Genomic DNA, 23784 nt, shown 5'->3' on the forward strand with positions numbered 1-23784 from the left:
CTGTAGGATGTCTGTCTCCCTGGGACTGGATGGTGTGTGTGTGTGTGTGTGTGTGTGTGTGTGTGTGTGTGTGTGTGTGTGTGTGTGTGTGTGTGTGTGTGTGTGTGGTTTGTGGGAGGGGGCTTCAGGAGCAAGCATTGTGATTGGTGCCTCTGGCCTTGCTCCTGGCTGTGTCTCCTCCCCTATTGAAATTCGGGTCTTCCCAGAGATTCTATGAGCTTCCTAAGAAGCTTTTAATAATCCACCCCACCCCACTTTTTTTTCTTCCTCATATTAGAATATTCTGTTATTTGTGAGCTGGCAAGTTGACAAAAACTCCATTAAGGACAAGTTCACTGAACTCTAATGAGGAAATTGTACCTGTTATTGTCACTTAATAAAGGCGATAGGGCTTAAAAAAAAGTGACGTGTGAGCAAGGACTCAGTGTGGGAAAAAGTAAATACAGACATAGAATAAGTTCAGTCAATGTTTGAATTGAAAGTATCAATATGAATTTGTCTATTTCATTTCCTAAAAATTTCTAGATTTGTCCACCCAGAGCCCCAGAGGCAATGACCAACTCGGTCGTGAACATCTGTCATGCCCACACGATTGTCTTGAAATACCATTTTCCATTAAAATACAGTAGGGTGTCTTGAAGAAATGGCTAACTGCATGTCTGGGCAGGAAATGTACAAGATGAACCTGGCACATCTTACCAGAAAACACAAATAATCAAAAGTGAGTAGGACTGGGTCAAAAAGACTCAGAGCCAACTGGAGGAGGCTCCCACTGGTCAAAGAGGGGACAATTTGAACATCAATGAGCGTAAAAATGGCAGTGGATCCAAACATAACAAACAGGCATAAATCCAAGAGTTCATAATGACACACGAATAAGCAAAAACCAATTGGTCCCTTTGGAAATGTTATGGGAATTAACTATCTTGAAAACTGCCAACTAAGGGGGAAGACTTAGGCCTTCTTCCTTATCTGTGTAGACTTTACCACTGGGTTACCACGCAACTGAGACATTTCTCTTTATAGAAGTATTGCAGCAAGTAAACAAGGAATGATAAATTGGAATGTGATGTTAGCATTTCCTACCGAAATTAGAATCTAAGCATAGAGCTAGTAAAACAAAGCAAGAGACTGTCAGATATGTGTCTCATGTTGAAAACCACATCACTGCCTATGAAGTAAAATCTTTCCTCAAAAAGGCCCCAGCCCTTTATCTGGTTAAGCCTGTAGATACTGTCTTACAATTTGCAGGAACTACAAAGGACCAGGGAGCTACTGAATAGACTGCACTTCGAGAACGCGATCATCACACTCCTGCCGGTGGGGAATCTGCAGAGCAAATGATCTGATCTCTCCAGTAAATAAATCGTACAGGGAAAAGAGGGTGAAGTGGGAACCTCTGGACTGAAAGACTCCTAAAAGATTTATTTATATCCTCACCTGAGGACATTTTTTTCCATTGCTTTGTTTTTGAGAGAGAGAGAGAGAGAGAGAGAGAGAGAGAGAGAGAGAGAGAGACATTGATCAGCTGACCTCCTGTATGCACCCCAACTGGAGAGGCAACCTGTAACCTGGGCATGTGCCCCGCCTGGGAATCGAACCTGCAACCCTTCAGTCCACTGGACAATGCTCCAACCAACTGAGCCAGGGCCTAAGAGAAATAGTTAAAACAAACAAACAAAAAGTAGGCCAAAGCTAAACTGCAGTGTGTAGAGATTCAGGACTAGATAAAACCACATAAAGAAAACACACAAGAAGGTAATCCCTGTGGAAGCCAGTGGAGTGCTTGCTCTTAGTGGGGAGAGTAGGGGCTGTTTGGGGGACAGGCACACGGGGAGCTGGGGTCAGCAAGGTTCCGTCTCATCAGTGGCAGGGACAATGGGGTTGCCTTAGAATAACCCAGTAAGCTGTGTTATTTGTTTTAATCTGTTTTTTATATTTGTGTTACATTTTACACTAAAAAGTTTTAAGTGATAATGAAAAACGAGAAAACATTTGCTTATGTTTTCATTTATTCTTTTAATAATTGAACGAACACGGAGTACGAGCTGGGGAAGCTCACAGACACTGACCCTTCCCTTCCGGAGCTCTGTGCTTGGAGAGGGAGCAGTGCACTGGGTGCATCTGCCGTGGTGATGGCAGGGCTTCCCCGAGGCCATGTGCAGTCTGGGAGGAAATGGTGGCGGTTGGAAACAGGGAGACTGAAGGCATGAAAGACAGACGTAGATAGATATCAACATATTCTGGAGATAGAACTGACAGATGTGATGGTTTGTTGGCTGGTGTTTGTGAGTGGAATAAGAAACAAGTCAGTGATGTCTTTAGAACAATCTGACTTGACGGATGATGAAGCCATTTACTAAGATGGCTGGATCTGAGGTAACATAAACGAGAGGCACTCGGGGCACTAAAACCTGCGGTTCTGCCAAAGGAGGGTCTCATATGTCTCCCGGGTTCCTAGAGGGTCATCTCTTATCTCTTGGAGGAGAGGGAGTGCAACCCTAGCCTGTGCCCAGAAAGAGCTAGAAGCTCTCGGTGAACACCCCTAACGCTTGCCAGGTGACTTTGTGTCACTGCGTGGAGAGGAGTGTGAAGGAGGAGGGCTTCCCAGGGAAGGAGGCATTAGGAGAGGTGCATGGGCTGAGAAGGAGGCTGACAGGAATGCTGGAAAGCAAGACAGCTCAGGAAGGCAGGTCACGTTGGGAAAGCTGTGCTAAGGAAGTTGGATTTGATCCAGGAGACACTGAACGTTTTAAAGAAGCTGTGGTTGAGAAAGACGCACCTGATTGCTGTGTATAGAAGAGATCAGAGGGCGGGAAACTGGAGGCAGGAGGTGCATTCGCTTCTTACACAAATCCAGGCAAAGGGTGATGAGGGTGTAAATAGGGGCCTTCTAAATGGGGAGGAAAGCAAGGACTCTACGTATCAGCTGTTTGAGAGAAAGACTTGACCCAGTTTGGGACTAATTGGATATAAGATGTAACGGGGAGCCCTGGCCAAGTAGCTCAGTTGGTTAGAGTACCGTCCTGATACGCCAAAGTTGAGAGTTTGATTCCTGGTCAGGACACATACAAGAATCAACCAATGAGTGCATAAATAAGTGGAACAACAAATTGATTTCTCTCTCCCCTACTGTTCTTCTCACACACGCACTCTACGTCAATAAATACATTAAAAACAAAAAAGATGTAAGGGTGGGGTGGAGAGTCAAAGATGATTACAAGGGTTTTCCTTTTTTTAGTTGATTTTTTGAGAGAGAGGAGAAGGGGGAGAGAGAGAGATTTGTTGTTCCTCTTATTCATGCATTCTTTGGTTGATTCTTGTATGTGCCCTGACCAGGGATCAAACCCACAACTTTGGTGTATCGGGACGATGCTGTAAACACCTGAGCTACACAACCAGGGCTGATTCCAAGATTCTGAACCTATGAGAATGATACAATTATAATCAGAGAACAGTGGAAGATGGGCAAGTCTGGAAGGGAGGCGTGGGACTTATGGATTGTAAAGCAGGGATTTTTGTTTTATTTACCCTTGTTTCCCAGCACATAGAAGAGTGCTTAGCATATAATATGTGCTCGCTAATATTTGTTGACTGTGTAATACCAGTAGAACACAAATGGCAATTGTATTTTTCTCAAGATTTTATTTATTTATTCATTTATTTATAGAGAATGGGGAAGGGAGGGAGAAAGAGGGGAAGAAACATCGATGTGGGAGAGAAACAGCTATTGGTTGCCTCATGCCTGCACTGGGGACCACAGCTGCAACCCAGGCACGTGCCCTGACCCCAGGGGTCGACCTTTCGCATTGTGGGTACTGGCCAAACGACCGAGCTGCACCGGTTAGGGAATCCCAGGCAATTGTTAATGCACCATTGATGCTGCTTCATGATGTCAGTGCTCGGAAGGCAGATTTACCTGTTTGAAGCCATAAGATGAGGACGCCAGGAAAATGGAGAGAAACAGGGAGGAGGCTGAGGAGAGAACCTTGGAAACCATGACATTTAGGGGTCAGAAAGCAGGACCAGAATCCAGGGCAGGTGGGCATCTGAAGACGGTATCAGTCCGTGTCCGATGCTGCAAATGTGTAAAGGATGCTGGGAATAGATAAGAGGGCATTTGGTCAGGCGACTCGGGACGCTGGTGACCCACCCAGGGAGAACTGGAAGCGGGCCAGCAAGAGCCTCTAAGGATGAGAAATGGGCAGCTGAGCCCAGGGGCAGTCCGGTTTGTGTTTGTGTTTGGAGGGGTTGTAATCGATACCTAGTCACACAGCCAGGTGGAGGCTGAAGTCGCAGGAGGGAGGGAGAGAAACCACGGGTGTCCTCCCGACGAAGGGAAAAGGCCGCCTCTTCCAGGAAAGCAGGTAAGCGCGCGGAGGCTTTTGTCGATGCTGTCGCTGGGGACTTACTCCTACGTGCGGGGCGCAGTTAGGGCTAATGGCCACCGCCAGGTAGGTCGCCGCACCTTACTTCTCCATCGCTGTCAGGCCGGTGGCCTTCCTTCCCCCTTCCCCTAGGGGAGGCGGTTCCCCGGAGGCTCGCAGGGAGGCGGAAACCCGCGAAGGGGCGGCAGATATGGGAAAGGTGCAGGCGAGCGCGGCCGGCGGCGGGGCGGGCCCGGGGAGGCCACACCCTGAAACTACCTGCTCGGGACAGGAAGAGTGAGGGCGAGAGCCACTCTGCCGGCCGCCGGGCGCGGGGCCTCTGACCGGAACTCACCGCGACCCGCACCCCCCTGCGCCTCTTGCGCCACGCGTCCCCCGCGACCCCCGCGACTCCTTTGACCCGGCGGCGATGGGAGCCACCCACCTGCGGGAACGACGCCTCTGAGACCCGCGACCGGCCACCGGGACCATGAAGAGCAATCAGGGCCGCAAGGGCGGAGCGGGCTCCAAGGATCCCCGCGCGGGACTCAAGTACAACTCGCGGCTGGAGGTGAGCGAGGGTGCGCGGCGACGGGGGTGGGGGTAGCCAGGCCCCCCTCCGGCCCGGGGCTAGGGGCGCGGGCTTTGCGGGCGCCGTCGGGCCGGGGATCCTCGAGTGCGGCCGGGAACTGACCGGCCCGAGAGGGCGCCCCGGCCCCCGGCGCGCTGCGCTTTGTCTTGGCCAGGGACCGCTGCACTGCCCCTTTGTGGCCGGGACGCTAGCCCGACAGGTGGAATTTCCTGTTTGGTGGGTGCCTGGCCTGAGGACCTTTGGTACTTGTCTTGCTGCACGCGGGCGAGTCAGGAATTCTCAGGTTTTTGGAGAAGCCGTATCTCCGAGCAAAAAGGGGACCATTTCGGTCCCCCAGTGGCCTCGGCGCTACCGGAGCACCTCCAGGAGGAACCGGGGGCAGAGGTTTGGAGTGGGCGATTTGGGCGGGATAAGGGAGGTTCCCAGGGGACTTAGGAGTCGTAGCCTTCCTTGTCCTCTTCGGGACTTTGTTTCCCCCTTACCGGTGAGAGGCGTTTTGGGCCCTTTGCCGAGAGCACCCGGGAGACTAGAGCTGTGGTTGCCCTGGAGCCTGGAGCTAAGGATTCCGGAGTGGGCTTGGCTGGGCTTCTCCGAGAGAGGACGGAGCTTTTTGGGAAGGTGATCTATGGGAAGGGATGTGGTAACGTGTGGCTTAAGCTTTATAGAAGACACCAGAGCCGGGAGCCCTTGTTTGACAGGAAGAACAATGAGGGACTTGAGAGATGGAAAACATTACATTAAGGCAGAGCCGGGGATGGCTTGTTCATTGCCGTATTGGAGGACACACCTAGGGCCAGTGCTCTGGCAGGACTGGCAGCCAGCTCTCCAGCTCCGTGTCCAGCGGGGCCCCCAGGTTTCCTGGGGGGCCGGGTGAGGGCGGGCACGGAGTGGCTGATGGCAGGGGCTGTTCCGTGAGGGGGCTTTGCCCTGCAAAGCACAGGCCGAGCGCCCTGCTCTCACTCTCTGCGGTGTTCCCGGACCCAGGACCGCCCTCTCTGCCCCACACTGTGGCCAGTACCCCCGCGTCAGGTCTGATTCTGGAGCTCTCTAAAATCACTTCCTTTTCTCCAAGCGGCGCGTTGGCCTGCTTTCCTCCCCGCGATCCGAGGAGTTGCTTCCACTGCGCCTCCGCCCGCGTGAGGCAGCTTCGCCTGCGTGGGTGCCTTCTATTTTCCTTTCTGTAATCGCCCTGTTTATGAAGCCTTGATAATTGCCTACCCGGGCTCTGGACTCCGGCCTCCTCAGCAGAGGGCCTGTGGTCTGGCATTTGTTCTTTCAGGGCGAGTTTTTTCATGACTTCCTTTTCGGGGACTTCCTTTGCGAGAGCAGGGTCTTCCTGGAGTCTCCTCTGAGTCACCTCACTGCCTGTCCCCCCCCCCCCCCCCCCGACGTGGGGGCCAGGCCTGGGGCTCACTCAGCTCCACATTCTGCCCTGAGCTCCCAGGGCCCACTGACTTCCGCACCGGCCAGTCCTTGCTTTCTTTTCCCCTTGGCCCCTGCTCATTTTCTCCTGTTCTGTGAAGCTCAGCCGTCCTCGCCCACTGTGCTCTTCCCTTCCACGGCCGGTGCTGCCATTTCCCGGCACGGGGATCACTGTCTGTTCTCCCACCCAGCCCGGCGAACCGATACGTGCCTCGGTCTGTGCCGGGCCTTGTTGCAGAGAGGACTGTCAAAGGCAAGTAAGACATAGTTGCTTCCCTTAAGGAACCTACAGTCTGGAAAGCCATGCTAAGAGGCGCGTGTAAAAGAGAGGACAATGTGTGTCCTGCAGAAAGTGGCCTGCTGTGCCCAAAGCTCATTTCCGTTTCTCCAGGAAGTCTTCAGTATTCCTCCCACCCCATGCCTTACCAGCAACCTCCCTCCCTGGACCATCAGACAGTGTTCGCAGTCAGGGTCTGCAGGCTCCACCGTAACTTGTTCCCTGCCCGGGAGGTGGGTGCTTCCCGTGGGTCCGTCCTCTGCATCCTCAGAGCCTGGCTGGGTCATGCCAGCTCCCACAGGGCACTGTGGCTTCTGGGGAAGGTTCTGTTTGGTGGTACTTGTGTCTGGCTGTGTCCTTCCCAAGGCTGATGACTCCGGCCCCTGCCCCACCCCTCTGCGCTCCCCACTGCCTCTGGAGTCCTGGGTCACACCTGGGTCCGGGGATCCTGTGTGTCCTGCCTGCATGAGAGCAGGTGCACAGATGCCCGTTTTTATGGCTGTTAACAGAACTGGGAAGCCTGCCTCACTGATGGCCTGGCCTCTGCTGCATATATGATCATGGCCGTTGGCATCTGTTGGTTCCTTCCAAAGTCAAGATTGCCCCCTGTAAGGCTCAGTATGCTGAGGCCTATGGAAGCCAGAACTGGGCAATCGGATGTTGTGGGCCTAGGCTGGACAGCTCTGGCTATTCATGGTTGTCTCTGTTAACAGGTCCGCATAACAGATAGTTATTAGCTATCCACCGACTGAGAAGGTGCCAGGTGTGGGGCAGTAGCACTGGAGAGATCCCAGCTGCATAGTCTCTACCTTCAGGCTTGAGGGATCAGAGGGGGTGAGTTGGACCAGAGGCCATCAGTGATGTGGTGGCAGGGGTGACCAACATGGGGCAAGACCTGGCGCCACTGCTGCTTTCCTGCCAGGTGATCTCAGAGGTGTTACCTAATCTCTCTGAGCCTTAGTATCTGTGACAATAGAAGGGGGTGCCATGCATGTTACAGGTTTGTGGTGAGGATTAGAAGGGATACTTTACATGAAAGCCATTTTCATGTTGCAGCGTGGTGTGGAAATCACAGCTTGAATCTGTGAGTTGAAAAGGGACTCGAGACAAATAGTAAGGATGTATATAGTGTTAGTAGGATGGATGTCTGTGGGGCACTGACCTGGCCAAAGGGCTGGCCTGCCCTGCTGAACACAGGGAGTCTCTCTGAGGTGTGTTGGGGAGCAAATCCCAGTGATCAAGACCCTCCTCCTATGGTTCCAATGTTCATTTCCCTCCCTTCACATAGCTATTATGAAAATGGTCCTCTAGAAAAAGAAAAGCGTGCCAAGACCATATATAATATATAACTGGCTAGTCATCCCTTTCTCCTTATCTTCCGCCACCCCTGTGCCCCATACAAAATAAAACTCTTAAAAATTTCCTTCTGCCCTGGCTGGTGTGTGGCTCAGTGGATTGAGTGCTGGCCTGCAAACCAGAGTGTTGCTGGTTCAATTCCCAGTCAGGGCCCATGCCTAGGTTATGGACCAGGTCCCCACTTGAGGGTGCACAAGAGGCAACCACACATTGATATTTCTCTCCCTCTCTTTCTCCCTCCCTTCCCCTCTCTCTAAAAACAAAGAAATAAAATCTTAAAAAAAAAACAAACAAACTTCTTTCTTGGGGCTCTCCAAAGGCTCGTGGGCTGGAGGGAGTGTGCAGAGGGCAAGGGAGAGCAGGGCAGGAGGACAGCTGTGGAGCACTAGGCGCGTCCTTAAGTGGGGGCTGACCTCCAGGTGCTGCAAGTGGACAAGAAGGTGCCTTCTTCAGGGGGCTTCTGCCCACCTTGTCCTGGGAAGACCTGGAAATTCATGGCACTCATTTAGGAGGTGGGGACCCGGAGACACTGCAGAAGACAACCCTCATTTGCTAGCTGCGTACTCGCTGTGGGAATCCGCTGAGGGCGGATCTGCCCTGAGCAGGCTTGTTGGTGGAGCGCCGCATCCTCACAGCCCCTCTCCCCCAGCCTGCCCCTCTGCTCCCCGGCGCGGGCATGTGACTGCCTGTGCCGGGGCCCGTGGCCTCTGTGGTCCCGGACTTGTGCTGGCGTCAGTTCCTTTTCCGGCTTGTGGTTCTCTCGAGGCTTCGGGCTCACATCTTTGGGGAAAGTCTGTTCTTGGAAGAGGAAGGAGAGGGCGACAACCCGGGGCCCAAAGATGTCACTTCTGACACTGCGCACACACTCCTGGAGTGTTCAGAGCACCACTAGTCATGGCCAGCATTTACTGAGCATATATCATGTATTATACCTCTTAGTAGTATGCGATCACCCTTTAGTAGATGAGGAAAACGGAGCGCAGAGAGGCTTGCCTGAGGTCGCAGAGCGAGACAGCGGGAACGGGATTTGAACCCAGGTACTCTGACTTGGCTGTAGTTTACTTGGACTGCTCTGGTGCAAGACGGGGCCATCAGCCTAGCGGGCTCGGGAGGGGATGGGTAATGAAGGGACGGTTTGGGTAAGAACCTGGATTTCTCTTCTTGGGCTGTTTCTCAGGTGCCTGGGGCTTAGCAAAATTAGAATAGCATTTGTGGTATGAGAATGAGAACAGGAACTTCGGAGCTTCTTAGAGAATCCTCACCCTGGCCGGCGGTGGTGAGAAGCGTGTTTGGGGTTTGCTGAGAGCTTGTGGCCAGGAATTGCCCCTTTTTCTGTGTTAAGAACTTTTCTAGAAGCAGGTCCCTACTAAAACTTCTGTCTTGGAATCTCCTGTTTTCAGAATTTGTTCTTGCCAGGGTTAGCCACAGAGTCCTTAGAATCCTTGTGATCGCTGACTTGGCTGGCTGAAATCTTGGCTCGTTTGTCTCTCTGACATCGTGATGATGATGGTGAAAAGGGGAAGAACGTGGTGAGAGCCGTTCTACCCATCATTGAGTGTGCACAGTTACGTTCATTATCTCTGTCCTCACAGCAACTGTGTGGGAAGAAAACGCCTGGTTTACAGATGAGAATACTGAGGCTCAAAGGGTTTGTATAGAGGCCCAAAGACAGAGGCAGAACAAGAATTCAAACCCAGCTCTGAGACTTCAAAGCCCATGCTTTGAACCACAGTGCCATTATACAGCTGTTTTCCCCGGGTGATGGTGACTGAGGCACATCCCCAGCAAAACCCTAGGACACACTGGTAAACAGAGTGGTGAGCACCAGGCGCCAGCCCAAGCCCACTAAACGCCTCTCGCACCGGACTCGTCTGGTTTCCCCTTTTGATGCAGTTACTCATCTGGTAGACCAGGAGTCTGGCTGGAGATGTGATTTCAACAAAGCTTTGAACAAAGTGTACCTTCATTTATTATACACATAAATAAAATTCATAAAGGAAATTTTTAACTAAAAAATAATTCACCCCCTCAAGCCAACAAAGCAGGTTGCTTACATTTTCATGCCTTTTCCCATTTCTTGCCTGTGCGTATGTTTTGTCTAGTGTATTGTTATGCACATAACAACCTGTGTTCTGGGAAAGGCATCGTATCAGCCTCCTCTCTGCTGGGCACAGTGGAGGACTGGGGGCTGGAGGACAGTAAGGCCGGTGAGGTTTGTGTCAGACTGGAGGACTGTTCCCAAGAGTGGTCCACTTACGGATCCAAGTCACTCTGGGCTGCAGCTGACGCCTTCCTGGGTTCTGCGACATTTCTTATTTAGTAGCAACTCTGATGAGATCTTGGAGCGCTTGCTTATCATCTTTGTAGAAGGATAACACCCTCCTTGGAGGGAAAGGCCATACCTTGGATGACTTAATTATGAGTCAGAAGGACGTGGACAGAGTGCAGGACAGGCTGCCCGGAACAGAATTGTGTCCCTCTACTCTAGGAGTGAGTGCTGCGCTTACGCGGCACCAGCACCGGGACAATGGGAACAAAAGCCACCTCCCTCCCACTGTGGTGATGTGAGCAGGAAGTGAGCCAGGATGGTGAAGGGCAAGTGCAGATCCAGCATGGAGCGTTGACGCCAAGCTCAGTAAGAGCCAGGCATGTAACGTGGCTCCCTGGAATCCACAGTAAATCCCCCCTATATACATTTTTGGTTATAACTTTAAAATATTATTGAAAGGTTAGTATATACCTATTTAAAGAAAATTTGGCTCAGATAAGTAGAAAGAATTTAAGAATGGGGGAAAGTACCACAGAGAAGCATTTTACTAGGTCTAGCCTGTGCATGTTTTCTGAAGGAAGTTGCTTTTTTTTCTTATTACAAAAGTTAGGAAGAGGCTTTTTTGTTGTCGTTTTTTTGTTCTTCTTTGTTTTTCTTTTTAAGTCAAGCAATACAGAAACATACAAAGTAGAAGGTGAAATTCCTCTGAAATTCTCTCTTCCAGATTTTATAACCTCACTAAATAGTTTGTCTTATGTCCCACAAGTCTTCTATGCTGATACAAATATGTACTTCTTTGGGTGTTAATGTATTTGTGTACATGACCCTTTTCAAATGGAATTGTGTCATTCCTATTCTGCAACTGAAGATATGGTTGTAATTAATTAATTCCTCACCCATGTATTAACAACTATCTTAACCCATGATAAGATCGTAGAGCAAAGACACATTCTTAAGGAGCAGGTGGTTTACCTTAAGACTGAGACTGGGACGGAGGTGTGATGGGGGAGCTAGGGGAACCTGGAGGAAATCATCTCACTGAAACGGCGGGGGAGGGGCCCTGCTCAGGTGCTTCACCGAGGAGACACCTGGGGTGTTTAGAAGGATGGGAAGGGCCTATGTATTTTCTGACTTTTTCCTCGTTTAAACCTGCATCTTAGATAGTTTTTTCATATTATCACCTACTCTTTTAAAAACCAGTTTTGATCGCTCATAAGCTTTCATCAAGGGATTTATTGTTCTTTATTTATTATTTTATTATTTGTGTGTGCAAATCAAATGTATTAATGGAAATAGCATGATCAGGATGAGGGAGGTAATTGATGAACCACTCCCTTGGAGACCTCGTGGTTCAAGGCTCACTTGGACTATGCTGTTGAATCCTGGGTTCCACAGCTTAATGGGAATATTGCTAACTAATAATCCTGTGAGACCGACAGCAGCTTAGAAAACACTTTGATTTTTCAATGATTGAGCTGTACGTGTTTAGCCAGAGAAGGAGCAGACTCGGAGAGCATGCACTTCAACTTGGAAGGATTTCAGAAGCTGCCCTGAGCTGCGGAAGTTAGGCTGGCTCCGTGGCCGGGCCCCTGTGCAGGGGTCATTGTGATGCTGATCCCACTTGGGGGAAGGAAGAATTTGTACTCTTGGCACTGGATGACAATACTCTTTCCCTCAGAAAGGATGGCATGGGAGGATGGGAGATGGGATGAGATCTAGGAATTGTCCCTGCTCTTGGATCCAATTCCAAGGATACTGTTCCACAGTTCTCTCCTGGCTCCTATCCTGTTACTTCCACCAGTGGCATTCAGGGTTGTAACCTTGGCCTTGGGTCCCCAGGCAGTGGTGGTGCTTCCCTTCGCATACTCAGTCCTTTCACCAAACAGCAGCTCAGATTTGTAGGGCCAGCACGCCTGCGAGTGACTTGAGAGGTGGAGGGGATGTTTCAGAATGCAGGCAATTCCAGGAGGCAGCTGGGCTTGGGGCTTTTCCACTAACGCCTGCAGATCCTTGGGTTTACTAAGAGAGCTGTTAGGAAAGGTTAAATAGGCGTTTCAGGGAATACTACCAAGCAATAAAAAGGAACAAGCTACTGATGCATGCAACGACTTGAGTCCTGCTTCAGGGAGTTTACTGAGTGGAAAAAAACAGCAGTCCCTAAAGTTTATATGCTGGATAATTCATTTCTATAACGTTGGAAATGACAGCTTTAGAACAGGAGGATAGGTTAGTGGGGAGGAGTCCAGGAGGAGGTAGGCATGATCACACCCAGGCAGCTGGAGGGATCAGAATTTTGACCTTGACCCTTTGACTGTATGGGTGAATACAGGGAACCACATCAGTGATAAAAGCTGCTGCAACTTAATACTTACGCACAAATGAATGCAGGCAAAATGCGGAATGTGAATAAGATCAGTGGATTATGTTAATGTTGTCATATAATATAGTTTTGTATGATGTTAGCATTGGCAGAAACTGGGCAAAGTGTACAAGGGACCTCTCCGTGTTATTTCTTAAAACTGCACATGATTCTTTACTGCTCCTCTCCAGGGCCCAAGACAGGTTTAGAAGTCGGCAGAGTTTCACAGCTCACTCTTTGAGGCAGTTCCTCTCTGAGTTTCGGTGTCCTTGGGCGGTGGTGGGGGTTGGGGAGGACAGCAGGTGTCCCCTGAGAAGCAGTAGGGTGTGCTTTGCAGTCAGACACACCTGGGTCTGGAATTCAACCCTGCCACTTCTTAGCTATCTGGGCTTTTGATAAGTTACCTTCTTTTAACCCACTTTCTCATCTGAAAATGAAACCTAGGTGTAAGAATTAGAGCTAATATACATTTAAAACAGTTAACACGGCACCATGAGACACAAAAATATGTGTCTTGTGGCCCCTGTCCCCCTTCCAGAGCTGGGTCGGAGATGGGGCTGTGAAAGCCCCTTGGTGACAGTTGGTATCACCTGTGGCCTGTAGACTTCGGTGGGTCGTGCCCTGAGGCTCCAGGGTAGGTACAGTCTCACTCAGTGGTTTTGAAACCTGTCATGATTTTTGGGGACAGGGTCTCAAGGACAGGGTCTTGCTTTTACATCAACCAGTCTGTTTATTTTATTTTGAAGTATTGCCAAAAAAACAAATAATTGTATCCGAAACAAGATTTTAATATTTTAAAAAAATGTTTTAGAATGACTGGAACTTGATCTGTAACTGAGACCCAGAGTGTAAACATGGTCAGGCAAACTGGCTGGCTTTGCTGGGTAATCCGCCTCTGGGCCGAGAGTGGGTAGCAGGACCCCAGGGAGGGCTCTGTTCCCTCCCCGGTGCAGTCCTTCCTCAGTGCAGGGGAAGGAGGAGAGGGACATGAGCCGGGAGGTGTCCCGTGTGGGCCTGGCCCGGCCTCATTTGTGTCTCCCTGGGGCTTCCTGGAAGACCTGCCAGGTCTGCTCCTGCCTGGCTGTTTGAGGCCACCGGGTTGACTTGTGCTATGAAGGTTTTGTTTGTTGTTTGTTTGTTTTAATGTTTTAACTTGAACTCCAGCTGCTCCACCAGACCAGACGGAGGAGTGGGCCTCGCCTGGCTTCGGGCAGATGCATGACGGCGGCGGGTGGAGAAATCAGAATCAAAGGGAGGCCGGAGCTAGGCCCCTGTCATTAGTGTGAACCAGCTCATCTGTTTTACGACGCCTCTACTTAGAGGGCCGTAGGGTGTTAGTAACCCACTTTTTAGAGGGGAGAACTAAGACACAGAAATATTTGCCCCGATGTCAGTTCCCAGGCCTGACCCCTCTTATAGTCCACACCCTCCCCAATCCCTCAAAAGAGAAAGAAGAGGCTTGTCTCCGGGGGTCCTCCCCCAGTCTGTTGTTGGTCCCCGTGGGGGTCTTGTTGCAGGGGTGCATGGTCCCGGGAGCAGGGCTGCGTGGGCAGTGCAGAGAGCTGGGGAGGAGACACAGGCACGCACCTGCAGGAGCCTCCTACTGGCTGGCAGGGGCCCAGCCCCTGGGTTTCTGTGCTGACGCGGTGCCCGTGGCTGGCTGAGTCAGGCCCCTGGGGACTTTTCTGCCTGCTCTGACCAGGTGTGCAGAGTTTCGCTCTGTTTCCTTCACTAGGAACTATTAGCTGTGATAGGTCAGCTTTCTCTTCCCCCAGATGGCTTGGTGTCACAGATCTCAGGTAATTCTGGCTCCTTCTGGTGGGAGGACAGTGACAGGGTCAAAGGGCAAGGGTGAGAAGGTTGAACAAGAGGCAGAAGGCTCAGGAAGTCCACTCCCAGCTGAGCAGGCCTCGGTTGTGTGTGTGTGTCTCTGAGGAACTTGATGGCTGCCTAGGAGACTCTCGGGGATGCTCATCGCTTGTGGTGGGAGGTCCGCAGGGCATGGAAGCAAAGTCCAGCCGTGTCCTGCAGGTGCGCTGCGTCCCCAGCGCTCACTTCACCCTGGCCACCCTGGTGGGCCCAGCTGTAACATGACCCGGCTGGCGCCTCTCGGTGCCCCTTGGAAATGAAGGCCGAGTTTTTGAACTTTTAGTTCCTAAGCGTAGCCTGGGCCCTGCTCCTCCCGCTGCGTCAGCACGTCCATGGAGAGGGGCTCGGGAACCTGGATGCTGGGCAAGCGCTGCGCTTGTTTTATTTTCTCTTTTATTGTTATTCTTCATGCCCGGACCGGTCTGGGAAATGCTGGGGTGGCACGATCCATGGGAACCGTAGCCTCTTGTTCTTGAGAATCTGGCTTCTTGTAAGATCAGCCGTCCGGGCTGGTGCGTGGGAGGAGGACTCTGATGTGGGCTTTCTTTCCCCTTCTCATTGATGCCTGTGGTTGTCCTGTGATGAACAAAGCGCGCGGTCTTTGGTGCCGGTCGCTCTGCTGGGCCAGCCAGGGCTGCAGCGGCGGCAGGACGGGTGACGTCTTGCTCTCGGGAGCCTGCACATGGGCTGGCTGCTCTCTGCCCACAGCTGCCCGAGTTTTCCTCTGCGTGGGTGGGGACTGAAATGGAGCGAGCAGCTCCTCCGCAGGGCCCCGCCTGCTTTCTCCGCCTGCACCTCTGGCATCTCAGTGCTGTGTATGCACTTCTGCTGTGCTCGGCATCGCCGGGGATGACAAATAGAGCATATGCTTTTGGCATTCATTTTTTTAAAAAATTGTCACCTGAGGATTCGATCTTCCAGTCAGGGCACATCAGAGAAGGAAAACTCTGACTCCAAAAAACCTCCGCTGCCTTGCGGCATACCTCTTCAGGGGAAAGGCTAAGGGAGTAAACCCCGACAGAAAATCCGGAGCCGGAGTCCCTAAGGCGGTTTGACGTTGTAGTCAACACCGGCAACTCCTGTGGCGCACCTGAAGCCAAGCTGTATTGACTCCGTCTTTCCCTTGGACCCTTCAGCTGCGAAGAGAGGGGGCGTCTGCTGCATGGGCAACAGCAGACCCTCCATATCACCCTGCCCAGGCTCTGTAGCTTCAGCTTCACTGGAGAGGACACTCCAGCGTCATCGCAAGATGTCGATTCAACACGGGAGGAGACAGATACCGTGTCACTCCTGAGTCGGACTGCACAGCCATTCTCGGCGGTGCAGATAGACTCTTAAGAAGCTACACCATCGTCTCTTGAGACGGACGGCTGCCGCCGCCGCCGCCGATATATATATATATATATTTACTGGTTTTCAGAGAGAGAGGAAGAGGCGGGGAAAGAGAGAGAGGGGGAGAGAGAGGGAGAGAGGGAGAGAGAGAGAGAGAGAGAGAGAGAGAGACGTTAATATGAGAGAAACATTGATCGGTTGCCTCCTGTTGTATGCACCCTGATTAGGGATCAAACCCACAACCCTTGGGTGTACCAGACAATGTTCCAGCAGACTGACCTCCTGCCCAGGGATGGAATTCATTTTTGTGCCATCATCCTTGGCGGCCCTGAGCCATGCTCTGTTTCTGGGGGCTCTGGCCAGGTTCTAACACGGACTGGCAGCATCACCGGCGGCATCAGGGAGCGGCCGTGAGTTCCGAGTATACTGGTTTTGCCTTTCTCCTTATAAAGGGAGGCATCCATCTTCGAGGACCTTCTCTCTGTGGAAGGGCATTGCAGATGCTCAGACTGTCCTTTCTTGCTTGACTCATCTCAGGGAGATTTTATGGTTCTAATGACCATAGTGATAGTGATAACATCATGGAATTAAAATCCGTCCCATCTGGTGGCGGGTGCACCGAGTCACCAAGCCTGTATGTGAACAGCAATGGCAGGGCTGGCAGTGGTGTGTGAAGCCAGCCACCCTTGTCCCAGTGTCAGGTCTGAGCGACACACCTTTGTCTCTAGACAGTGGCGTCTCTCCTGCCCCTTGACCTTGATCTTTGGCAGCAAAAGCAAGTTACCAGATGACATGTGATGGGCCTTGCATGGTACTTCCCCGAGCTCTGAGTGACCTCTGTTTTCAGGTTCCTTCCCTTTCCCAGCAGGTCACACGCACCCTTAGCCAAATGAGCAACAGTTTTAAAAAACAAACAAACAAACAGTCTGGCATGAAGATTTGTTTCTCCCTCACCTGCTCTGAGATCTTGCGTGGATTTTTGGATGGTTAGTGTTATTTTGCCATTTAAAAATATCAACACTCACCAGTTGCTTTTTTTCTCATGAGGACCACACTTTGAACTGCTGATGACAAGTCTAGCTTTGGATTTGCTGGTCCCCAGAGCCAGAGGGAGAGTAGACCCTGGGGAGTTGGGAGCTGGTGACAGGTGTATTAGTGTGTGCTTGGGAGTCAGGAGGCGGTTCCCCTCAAGTGGGAGAATTTCTTGGTTGACTTGGACACAGAGTTTTGTTTGCTAAGTATTTAGTTTTCAGCCCTGGTGAGTTTGTTTCTTCAGGGGAGTCAGGTGACTGCAAGGGTCTTTCTTATGTCATCAAATAGCTTTTGTACATCAGTTTTTTAGGACAGCAACTGGCCTTGTGGAGGAGGTGTCTCTCGCACTAGTGTGCTTGATACAGCAGAAAATTGGATATTCTCCTGGGCTTCTACATCCTCCTGGGTTTCTGGACCATAGCCCTCTGCCCTCCGGTGAGCTGGCTGGCAACGGCGACCCTGCCCCTGCAGCCTGCCTCCTGGGTTCTCCCGCTTCATCCCGCCAGGTTCTTCATGCCCTTCAGGCCCACCTGTCCTCCCTCCAGGAAGTCATTCCTTGTTCTCTTGTCTGCGCTGGCTTTGAGCCTCGTTGTGTGTCTGGGGCCTTGGCTGGCTGGTGGGAATTGGCCACGAGAGTTATGTGGCCTCGCTCTCGTGGCCTCTGTGTCTGTCTGTGTAAGCAAGCATCTGGCGTCTCAGCACTGGGTTTTGTATGGGTTCCTGCCAATGTGTTTACTTCTACAAAAGAGAGAAAAGAGAGGCAAAAGCAGGCGCCGGCATACTTTCTCTTCTATTGGCTCTGTGGCCTGTAGAGAGATTGTTAGTGTAGAGAGATGGCTGTGTATGTAGTTAAGCGGCATGGATGGGGGCTCCCTGTCCCCTCCTCCACGTGAGCAGGGCTGGACCAACCACCTAGAGGGTGGAAGGGCGTGGCTCTCACCGCAACTTTGCTGTCTGGCTGACCTCACTTGCCTTTGTGACTTTGTACGGGCCACTCCCTCAGCCCCAGTTTCCTTCTCAATAAAATGCCTGGGTTAGGCAACATGATCTCTAATATGCCTAAAAATGCAGCCGAGAGAAGGGTTATAAATGGAAGCAGTCTAGTTACTGATTAAACGCACTTCTGGGCTTGGTGTAGGCAGCATTCGCACTGCAGGGATGGTCCCGGCCCTGCCATCCAGCCTGTCCCACTGCCACCAGCCTTGCTCCAAGGCCAAGCCCGGTGGCCCCTGGCGTGCACTGTCCATGCTGTCGGCCATCTCCCCCTTCCCGAGGAGCTTGCTTTTTTTTCCCCCTGAATACTGGCTTCTTGAGTTGTGGAAGCTGACCACTCTGGGAGGCAGAAACCAGGACCGAGTCTGGACTGGCTGTGTGGTCCTGCAAAGCCATCATTTCGCCCTGGTGACGGCCCAGGCATGGAAGTGTCCAGGACTCTTGCGGGGATCAGTAAGAAAATGGTTGTGAAGTTACTCTGTAAGTTGAAAGTAAACATAATAAACAATTATTTTCTTACATTTCTTCTAACATATGAACACATACATACAGTCTGTTCAGAGAGTCAAGCTCTAAAGCCTTCCTATTTTTTTTATTAAGATTTTTTCTATTTATATTGTTGACACTATTACATGTGCTTCCCATCCCTCTCTCTTCGCCCACTTCCACCCCCACTGGACTTCACCACATTGTATTTTTTTTCATTTTTAAATATGATTAGACGACCAAGGACCATTGCCCATTAAAAAATGAAAAACCCTAGAACTTGAAAGAGAAAGACAAAGTTCTGAAGATAAAAAGATCTAGTTGGTAACCTAAAGAAGAGCCAGAAGGTAGGGCATTTATAAAATAAGAAAAGATTGCCCATTAAAGTAACCATCAGGACCTGAACAAACACTTCTCCGAAGAGGACATACAGAAGGTCCATAGACACATGAAAAAATGCTCAACATCATTAGCCATCAGGGAGATGCAAATAAAAACCACAATGAGATACCATTTTACACCAGTCAGAATGGCCATCATCAACAAATCAACAAGCAACAAGTGCTGGCGAGGATGTGGAGAAACGGGAACCCTACTGCACGGTTGGTGGGAATGCAATGCAGACTGGTGCAGCCACTGTGGAAAACAGTGTGGAATTTCCTCAAAAGATTAAAAATGGAACTGCCTTTTGAACCAGCGACTCCACTACTAGGATTATACCCGAAGAATCTTGAAACACCAATTCAAAAGGACTTATGCACCCCTATGTTCATTGCAGCCCTGTTTACAATAGCTAAGTGCTGGAAACAACCTAAGTGCCCATCTGTAGATGAGTGGATCAAAAAACTGTGGTACATTTACACAATGGAATACTACGTAGCAGAAAGAAAGAAGGAACTCCTGCCATTTGCGACAACATGGATGGAACTACAGAGAATTATGCTTAGTGAAATAAGCCAGGCAAAGAAAGAAAAATACCATATGATATCAACTAATACAGGAAGCTGAAGAACAACATAAACAAAGGAACTAAATAGAACAAAGAGCAGAATAGCAGTCAATAGGGGGGAGGGGAGAGGGAGAGAAGGGGGATAAGTAAGGGAACGGTTTAGTCAAAGAACCCGTATAAATGACTCATGGACATGGACAACGGGGAGGGATATGATTGCGGGAGAGGGGGTGGGTTGGGTGGGGGAGAGAAATTAGGGGAAAAGGGGACAACTGTAATTGAAAAACCAAAATAAAATAAAAAATAAAGTAACCATCAAAGAATATAACATCATTCTTGGAGTGAAATACTACATGATTATTGAAATATAAAGAAAAACATTCTTTGCCTTTATAGTAAGGCTTGCGATCATGTGATTTTAGTTCTCTGGCTTGTTCTGCTTTTCACTGTCTGCTGCATTTCCATAGGAATTTCAGACCAGCTCATCCATTATACAAAAAGCCTCCTTAAGTTTTGATCAAGATTGTATTGAATGTCTAGACAAGTTTGAGAATAGACATCTTAACTATATTGAGTCTTCCAGTCCATGAACATGAGCTATTGCTTAATTAATTTAGGTCTTTTAACATTCCTCAGAACTGCTTTGTATTTTTCAGTGTATAGGTCTTGGATGTCTTTTGTCAGACTTGCTCCTGAGTATTCCATGTTGTTGGTGTTATTGTAAATGATATTCTTCTTGTTTTAATTTCCAGTTGGTTGTTATTAACATATAGAAATACAATTAATGTTTATATATTGATCTTGTATCCTACAACCTTGCTAAATTCATTATTTCCAATAGCTTTTCTTTTTATGTTCAAAGCTGCAGTCATGAAGACAGTATGGTATCAGCCCAAAGGCAGACAGAGAGATCGAAGAGACCCACAAATATGTGGACAACTAATTTTTGACAAAGGACTGTATCCAGGATATATATATGTAAAACTCGAAACTCAGTAAGAAAGTAAGCAAGCCCATCTTTACTATGATTTAAAAAGACACTTCACCAAAGAAGATAACGAGATGGCAATTAAGTATATGAAAAGATGTGCAACAGCATTTAGTCATTCGGGACAACTTTCTTAAAACCACAGTGAGATACCACTGTATATCTGTTAGAATGGCTAAATTTAAAAAGATTGACTATACCACGTTCTGGACAGGAAGTGGACAACTGGAATCCTCCAGTACTGCTGCTGGCAAAGTGAAATAGTACAATCACTTTGGAAAACTGTTTGGCAGTTTCTTAAAAAGATACGCCTGTCACACAAACTTTCTATTCTGCTTCTAAATATTTACCCAAGAGAAATGAAAGCATATGCCAACGCAGGGATTTCTACGGGATTGTTGATAGCAGCTTTGATTCTGATAACCCCAAACGGGAAACAACCCAAATGTCCATCAACAGGGACTAGGGAAACAAATTGGTGGGTATCCGTACAATGGGATACTCCTTAACAATAGAAAGGCGTGCACTATTGACACAATAAACATAATAATGTGGATGAGTCTCAAAATAGTTGTTGAGCAAAGAAACAAGACAATAAAGTGAACATGTTGTGTAATTCCCTTTATGTAATGCTCTGGAAAAAGCAAACTAGTCTTTACTGATAGGAAGCAGATAGGGGTTGCATAAGGGCAGGGAAGGGAATGCGGGAGGACTGGGAGGGAGGGGCCAGGAGGAGACTCTTCAAGGTGATGGGTATGTTCATTGTCTTGATTTTGGGGTTGGTTTTGTGAGTATGAATACACGTGCCAAAATTGTACACTGTTGATATGTACAATTTATTTTGTCAAGTATACCTCAGTGAAGCTATTTTTCAAATTCTGTAGGTTTACAAGAGTAAGTTTTAAAAAAATCCCAGAATGTTGAAGAATCCCAGAATTCCTCTCTTTAGCTCTTAGAAATATTCTCTTAGTATTTCTTCTTCTTCATTTTTTTAAAATTCTCACCTGACGACAAGCTCATTGATTTTAGAGAGGGGAAGGGAGGGGGAGGGAGAGGGAGAGAAACATCAATGTGAGAGAAAAACAGCGATCAGTTGCCTCTCATACATGCCCTGACTGGGGACTGAACCTGCAACCTAGGCATGTGTCCTGACTGGTAATCAGGCCTGTGACTTTGTGGTTTATGGGCTGATGCTCCAGCCCACTTAGCCACACTCACAAGGGCTCCTGGTATTTCTCTGATAATGTCCTCAACCAGGCTCTGGAATTGGGCTCTGGTGTCATAATATAGAGGTGAGAAGAGAAGGGCATTGTCAGACGTCCTCAGATCCCCACCTCTGTCTCAAACAAAAATGCCCCCACCCAACCAGTCCCCCATAAGGGGTGGGAAATTGATTTCTATAGACCCGAGGACACCAGGTGCAGAGGAATGCTGTAGCGAGGGGCAAAAAGGCCAAGGTCTATTTTCTCACATGTTCTGGAAGGCTAGTGGCTGGGTTTGAATCACTCTATCCAAGAGATTAGAAAATTAGTCTCTGGAGCAATTAAAGCACTCCATAGAAAGGATCTACATAGCTTCACTGTTGGGAGTGCCCAGTAAAAAGCTCACTTGATTGTGGCCTACAGTAAAGCCACTTGTGCCAAGCCATTCACACAGAGCTTCCGAACAGCCTTTTGGACCTTGTTCTTAAATATGAACAACCAAGCATCCTTGGGCATTTCAGGACAGCCTTCAACATGAAAGAGAAAATAAAAATGGAGAAAAGGTACTCAGTAGAAATTCAAAGGTGAGAAGATCATGCACCCAAAATTCAGGGAACAAGAAAGAACTCTTGGAATTAAAGTTTTAAAAAATATATTTATTTAGTTAGTTTCAGAGAGAGGGGAAGGGAGGGAGAAAAAGAGAGGGAGAGAAACATCAATCAACTGCCTCTCACATACACCCAACTTGGAACCTGGCTGGCAAGCCAGGCATGTGCCCTGACAGGGAATCAAACCGGGACCCTTTGGTTTGCAGGCCGGCACTCAATCCACTGAGCCATACCAGCCAACATGGAAATTAAAGATTTAATAGCAGAAATAAAAAACTCATCAGAAAGGTTAAGAAACAGATGATGATAGCAGAGAAAGGATAAATTAGAGGATAATACAAATATTAGAAATTGCAGAAAGGTAGACCAGAGGAAATGAAGGGGAGGACATAATCTAAGAAATAATATAAGAAAGTTTTCTAGGCTGAAAGATAAGAGATTCCCAATTCAAAGGGCAGGTGGAGAGCTCACTTTTTGAAATTTAAAGACCCAATTCAAAGCACACCGTCAAGTCTTTCAGAGAAAGATGAGAATTATGAATAAAAAATAATGGACGTGTACTATTATATTTCACAAAAGCCAAAATAAAAGCTAAAAAAAACAATGGAGACTTCAAAATTCTAAATGAAAACCATTTGAAAACTATAGTTCTATACACAGCCAAACGGTCAACAAATGTGATCCAAAAGAGATGAAGACATAGAATCTAGGAAACAGGGATGGTAACACAAAAGAGAGATGAAAGGAATCCCCAGGGTTATGGTGAAGGAGGTTCCAGACAACAGCTATGGGAAAGGATGAAGGTCTGTAGGAGGGAGATCCCCAGGATGAAAATGAAGTGAAAGATTATTTGATAGACTTTATATGTGGAAGCTTAGAAGAGTATTACAGAGCTCTCGGATTGTAGGGGAAGACTTGGGTGTATGTTAAAAAGAAACCCAAGTAAAAGAATATTTGCAACAGAAAAAAAATATATAGTTGTACTGGGAAGGAAACTATAATGAACAATATTTTCAAAGACTAATAATGAAAGCGTAAAGTATGGATATAATTTTTTAAAAACTTCAGCCTGATAACTTTTGGGAGGTTGGGTGAGAGACAGCGAAGGAAGGACATTAAAATCCATGTTATTATAATAGAAAGTCATTGATTATATTTTCAGTAGATGAATCAAGAGATAGTGGTACTGGCATATTCTTTAGAAATATGGAGACAAATTCCAGAACAAGCCGTCTGGGGTCTGTTTCTTTTCTTTATTAAAGTTTATTTTTATTGGGACATAACTGACATATAATATTCTTTAAGGTATACAGCGTATTGATTTGATACATTTGTATGCTACAATATGATTACCATAGTATGGTTAGGTATGAAGTGTGTTTCTTCTTTTTTTTTTTAAGTGATTTACTTATTGATTGATGGATTTTTAGAGAGAGAGGAAGGAAGTTGGAGAGAAAGAGAAACACTGATTTGTTGTTCCACTTATTGATGCATTCATTGGTTGATTCTTGTATTTGCCCTGACTGGGGATCGAACCTGAAACCTTTGCATATTGGGATGATGCTCAAACCAATTGAGCTACCCAGCCAGGGCTGGAGTATGTTCCTCCATGCGATGTTAGACAAAGTCACAAATACAACCAATTAGGGAGCTAAGATAAAAGTATCCAGCTGTGGCAGGAGT

General features: G+C 48.5%; 1 protein-coding gene across 2 annotated transcripts in view; it reads left to right on the forward strand.

The window, feature by feature from the left end:
• The first annotated feature begins 4659 nt into the window (after nucleotides 1-4659).
• ST14 (ST14 transmembrane serine protease matriptase) overlaps nucleotides 4660-23784 on the forward strand; it is a 38186-nt gene continuing 19061 nt past the window's right edge. Inside the window, exon 1 of one of the 2 annotated variants that reach the window (XM_090290582.1) lies at nucleotides 4660-4938. In XM_090290582.1, coding sequence (XP_090146708.1) covers nucleotides 4858-4938 — 81 coding nt within the window. In that variant the 5' untranslated portion in view covers nucleotides 4660-4857. Of the gene's footprint in view, nucleotides 4939-14378; nucleotides 14442-23784 lie in introns of those variants that run through there. The other variant, XM_090290583.1, reaches the window with a different exon arrangement.

This window comes from Furipterus horrens, unplaced genomic scaffold (genome assembly GCF_987537825.1).
Source record: "Furipterus horrens unplaced genomic scaffold, mFurHor1.1.pri manual_scaffold_11, whole genome shotgun sequence".
Classification (NCBI taxonomy): domain Eukaryota; kingdom Metazoa; phylum Chordata; class Mammalia; order Chiroptera; family Furipteridae; genus Furipterus; species Furipterus horrens.